This window comes from Cordyceps militaris (assembly GCF_000225605.1).
Source record: "Cordyceps militaris CM01 unplaced genomic scaffold CCM_S00010, whole genome shotgun sequence".
Taxonomy (NCBI): Eukaryota; Fungi; Ascomycota; class Sordariomycetes; order Hypocreales; family Cordycipitaceae; genus Cordyceps; species Cordyceps militaris.
Window position 1 is genome coordinate 317,146 of NW_006271978.1, and position 5,543 is coordinate 322,688.

At 20.4% G+C, this 5,543-nt stretch overlaps 1 protein-coding gene across 1 annotated transcript in view; it reads right to left on the reverse strand.

Annotated features, from left to right (window-relative positions):
* The window catches only part of CCM_09631 (uncharacterized protein), a gene marked incomplete at both ends in the record, with an annotated part of 35,852 nt that overhangs the window by 1,434 nt on the left and 28,875 nt on the right, over positions 1–5,543 (reverse strand). Inside the window, 12 exons of the mRNA XM_006674764.1 lie at positions 370–375; positions 953–958; positions 1,012–1,016; positions 1,594–1,612; positions 2,029–2,034; positions 2,458–2,469; positions 3,003–3,008; positions 3,386–3,409; positions 3,973–3,990; positions 4,572–4,577; positions 5,173–5,177; positions 5,295–5,304. Coding sequence (XP_006674827.1) covers positions 370–375; positions 953–958; positions 1,012–1,016; positions 1,594–1,612; positions 2,029–2,034; positions 2,458–2,469; positions 3,003–3,008; positions 3,386–3,409; positions 3,973–3,990; positions 4,572–4,577; positions 5,173–5,177; positions 5,295–5,304 — 123 coding nt within the window. The remainder of the gene's footprint in view (positions 1–369; positions 376–952; positions 959–1,011; positions 1,017–1,593; positions 1,613–2,028; positions 2,035–2,457; positions 2,470–3,002; positions 3,009–3,385; positions 3,410–3,972; positions 3,991–4,571; positions 4,578–5,172; positions 5,178–5,294; positions 5,305–5,543) is intronic.

A 5,543-nucleotide genomic window follows, 5' to 3' on the forward strand; every position in this document is an offset into this window, starting at 1 on the left:
TAAAAGCTATTAATAAAATAAAGGAAAGTATTAATTTCTTACTAAATTTACCTATTATCTATATAAGCTAATATTTACTATAAAACTTAAGAAATTTATAACTCCTTATATATAGAAAGAGAAAAGACCTTAAACTCTAGCTAATCTAGAGTATATTTAATAAGTCTATTTATTATAAAAATTCTATATAAAGAAAAAGAAATTCTACTACTATACCTTACCTAGTAATTTATATATAGACTTTATATACTTATTTTATATATATTATAATATAAATTTATTTAGTATAATTATAGCTTTTAAATAGATATACTTACTAAATTACTTACTATAATCTATAGTTCTAAATATACTTATTAAATTACTTACTATAATCTATAGTCTTAACTACTATAAAAGGTATATAGTAATTACTTACTTAGTAAGAAGAATTCTTTATTATTTACTTAAATACTTCTTACCTTTAAATAAATATAAGGTACTTAGTTTAAAAAGAAAGACTATATACTTAGCCTATTATCCTTCTTATTATTTTAGAATTCTACTCTTTTAATAGGTAATACTATTAATAACTTAACTTCTATATATAAGTTAAGATCTTCTTATAGCCTTATTACCTACTCTATTATCTAATACTATATCCTTAATACTAAAGAAGGTACTAAATATTTTAAAGCTTAAATCTAAAAGTAGCTAGGTTAAATAAAAGCTAAAGATAATTAATATATTAAGACTTAATAATCTTAATAAATTACTATTAGAAAGCTAAAAAAATAGCTTTATCTTAATTAAGGCTTATAATAGTAAGACTATAAAAGATTTTATTTAAAAATAAATATAGAATTAGGTTTATATTATTACTTTTATTAATATAAGCCTTAAAGAATATACTTATAGCCTTATTAAAAATAAGGTTATAATATTAAATATAATTATAGCCTTTAAAAAGTACTTTAAACTAAAAGGTATTACTATCTTCTAAACTATAGCTAATTATTTCTTAATACTAACCTTTACTTAATATAGATTTATTAAGAAACTTATTATAGTACTTATTAATACTTAGGCTAAGTAATAATCTCTTAATAAAGACTTTAAAGTCTTTAAGGCTTTAATAATATATCTTTTTATTAATAGTCTTAATAAAGAGTTTAACTCTTATATTATTAAGATAGCCTTTTATTTTATTTTAAAATAGATTAATAATACTATTATAACTTTTATAACTATACTTATATAGGTAATTATAATTATAGCTAACCTTATTAAGCTTAAATAATAAAATAATAAAAAGTCTAAGTAGTAAGCTACTTTAGTTATTATAATAATTATTAAAGGGTATTCTCCTTATAGTATAATAAAACCTAATACTATTAGGTACTTTTATTTCTTTTATAAGCTTCTAGGTTATTTTAATAAGTAATATTAAAAGCTATACTTTAAATTCTATTTAATAAACCTATTCTTTTTATTTTAATAAAATAAAAAGTATTAATACCTAACTAAGAAATATAATAATAAGTATAAATATAAGAAGGTTAGCTTTAAATAGTATATAAATCCCTTTATAGACTTTAAGCTAGCTTAACTTACTTTTATTATCTTTTAAAGCCTATAATACTTTAGTTAACTTAAGGTAGATAATACTTTTATAGGTATTAAACCTAAATAAGATTTTAATCTTTTTATATTATTATATTAGAAACTAATACTATTTAACTCTAATATATCTAATTATATCTTAAGCTATAAAGAACTTATAAAAAACCTATTCTTTTACTTAGGCCTTAGTATTTAAGGTCTTACTAGTATTATCTTAAAACCTACTACTTATAAAATAGCTATTATTACTATAAAAAGCCTTAAGACTACCCTAGAATTATATAATAGTATTTTATAGAAAAGTACCTTAATAAGCTTATTCTTTATTAGTTACTTAATAGTAAAGAATACTATAATAATCTTTAGTAAAGAAAGAGTAGTTATAATAAAGGATTAAGGGGTTATTCTTACTACCTAGTAAACTACTAGAGTCTATATAGTTAATTATATTACTTTAAGTATTAGAATATAGCCTATATAATAAATAACTTAAAGTATAAGCTATAGTATAATTAACTTAGATATTTAAGGGAATAGAATATTATTAAACTTATCTCTATCTTTACTAGTATAAAGCCTATTAGCTAGTATAAATATTATATTAGCTATCTTATAAAGAAATAAAAAGAAAGCCTTTATATTTATCTATTCTAAAAGAAAATATATCTTTTTAAAAGCCTTTATACTAATATTATTAGTACCCTACCTACCTCTTAAAAGAAAGATTAATACTAGGTTATTATTATTAATAATTATACTAGAATATACTAGCTATTCTTTATTAAAAAGAAATCTTAGCTACTTAATATAATACTAAATTTTTTAAAGATATAGGAATATTTAGAATATAAATACTACTTTATTTAACTAGATTAGGAGGGGGAGAATATTATAACCTAGTTTAAGAACTCTTATATTTCCTTAGGTATATACCTATAGTATTCTACTATTAATTAGTATTAATAGAATAATATTACTAAGGTTAGGAATAGGATACTATAAGATAAGCTTTTTCTTATTATATATTAGTTAAAAGTACTAATTAAATTCTAGCTAGTTATAGTATAGGCCTATATTATTTTTTAATAATATATCTTTATAATAAAGAATAATAAACTAATAACTCCTTATAAACTATAGTTTAGAAATAAACCTAACCTTAGTTATTTATAAATTATAAGTAGTTATAAGTAGTAAAAAACCTCTTATTATATTTTAAGAATAGTTCTTAAAACTATCCTATATATCTTAATTAGATATAAAAGCTAAACTAACTATATTATCTTAAATACTAATAGACCTAATAGACTAGTAGTTATTAATAATATTATTTTTTAAGAATAGCCTAACTAGCTATTTAAAGATTTTAAATATAACCTTTTTTAATAAAATAACCTTACTTTAGGCTATAAGAGTAAAACTATATATTACTTTTTAGGTTAATAGGTAATTAGTAAGAAATAAAAGTATATAAAAATTACTCTAATTACCTATAACTTACTTATTAATAGGAGCTTTATAGTAAAGTACTATAATATACCTACTACCTTAACTATAAGGCCTAAGTAAATAATACCCTTTATATTCTCTATATTAGTAGTATTAGGAATTACTAATAAAGATAATAATATCTATAACCTAGCTAATAATAATAACTTTATTAGCTATCTATATATATTAAGTAATAATAAATTTAAACTAATATTATTAGATATTTAATTAACCTTATATCCTATCTTTACTATTAGTATTAATAAGATATTATCTAACCTCTTTAAAATACCTTTATTCCTAGCTTTAAGTAGTACTATTAAGTAAGAAGAAAGACCTATAATATAGATTAAAATTCTAATTAAATTAGTCTTAATATTTTAAAACTACTAATATATACTTTTCTTTAATCTTAATAATATAATAAACCTTACTATATTTAATAACCTTATTTATAATAAAGAACCTATAATATATAAATAAGCTATTCTTTATCTTAACTTATAAAAGTAGAAAGGCTTAATAATAAATAAGTATAACTCTTTAGTAAAGAACTATATTATAATTATAGTTAATAGGCCTAAAAATAAGACTATCCTCCTAGGTAAGTAGGTATATAAACTTAAAAGAGGTACTAATAATAAGGTTATTTACTAGAAATCTTAGTATATAGTAAAAGGTTTTAATTAATATAAAGAACTTAATTACTATAAAATATTTATAAGTATATTAAAAATTTTAATACTATACTTACTACTAGTAATTATAGCTACCTTAAACCTTAAGGTTAAGTAAATAGATATTAAGACTACTTTCTTTTATAGTCTTATAGATACTAAAGTCTATATTAAAATACCTAAAGGATATTAAGAAGAATACCTTAAGAAGGTATAGAAGCTACTAAAGTCCCTATATAGGCTAAAGTAAGCCCTATAGATCTAGTATATAACCTTTTATAAAACGCTTTAGAGTCTTAGCTTTAAGCCTATATAGCTTAATTATTTCCTATTTATTTATAAAGATAGCCTAATTATTATAGTTTATATTAATAATCTTCTTATTATTAATAAGAATAAGGTTATTATTATAAAGATTAAGAAAGCCCTATTAAATACTTATAAAATAATAGATATAAGCCTTATTAGCTACTATCTTAGTATTAATATTTATTAAGACTAATATATAAAAACCCTTATACTCTTTTAAAGTAAATATACTAAAGCCCTTTTAAAAGAAGCTAGCCTTCTTAACTATAAACCTTATAACCTATTAATAAGTCTTATTACTAAAAGTATTAAATAATAGCTAACTATTAAGAATAGCTAATATACTAAGACCTATAAAGGCCTAATTTATCTTTCTAACTACTCTAGGCCTAATATCTACTTTACTATTAGCTATTATTATAAATTTATAGCTACCTTATTAATAGAATATATTATTAGCCTAAAATAACTCCTATAATATATTAAAGGTACTATTAACTATAAACTTATTTTTATAGAACCTAATAAAGAACCTTAAGTCTATTATAATATTAACTATACTAGCTACTAATAAATATATAAATCTATTAATAGCTTTATTATTACCTTAGAAAGTAGTATTATATCTTAGTACTTAAAGCTATAGAATATTATTATATATTTAATTACTAAAGTAAAGTATATTTCTTAATATAATATAGCCTAGGAAGCTATTTAGATTTAATAGCTTTACTATATTATTATAAAAACCTTTAAGGAAAAGCCTACTTATACTAAGACTACTATCTAGGCTAATAACTCTAATACTATTACCTAAGCTTCTAGTATTTAAGAATACCTCTATATAAAATATATAGATATTTAATACTATTAGTTATATAACAAGAATATACTATACTAATTAAATTTTAGTTAAATTCTAAATACTAAGAATACTATTAATATTATAACTAAGTTACTATTAAAGCTAGCCTTTTATAAGTATAGGTACTACCTAAGACTATACTAAGTACCTTTTAAGCTATAATTTTCTAGGGGTCTATTCTAGAAGTATTATACTCTTAAGGCCTTTAGTCTCTAGGGTATTACCTACTAAAGCTATTTTATAAGTATTATAGTTAATTAGTTCTATACCTCTAAGGTATTACCCTTTATAGGGACTATAATAAGCTCTTTATTAACACTATTAGTACTAGCCTCTAGGGTATTACCTACTAAAGGCTAGCTAGCTCTATTAATACCTTTATTAGTATTAGCCTTTAGGGTATTACCCTTTAAAAGCTAATAAGCTCTTAATTTACTACTATCTTATTACTTTTAGGACTATTATAGGCTAACTAGTACTAAGCCTTTAGGGTATTACCCTTTAAAGGTATTATAATAAGCCTTCTATAGCTATAAGTTATAGGGCTTTATAGGTCTTATAGTTACTAAGGCTCCCCCCTATAGTTTACTACTATTTTA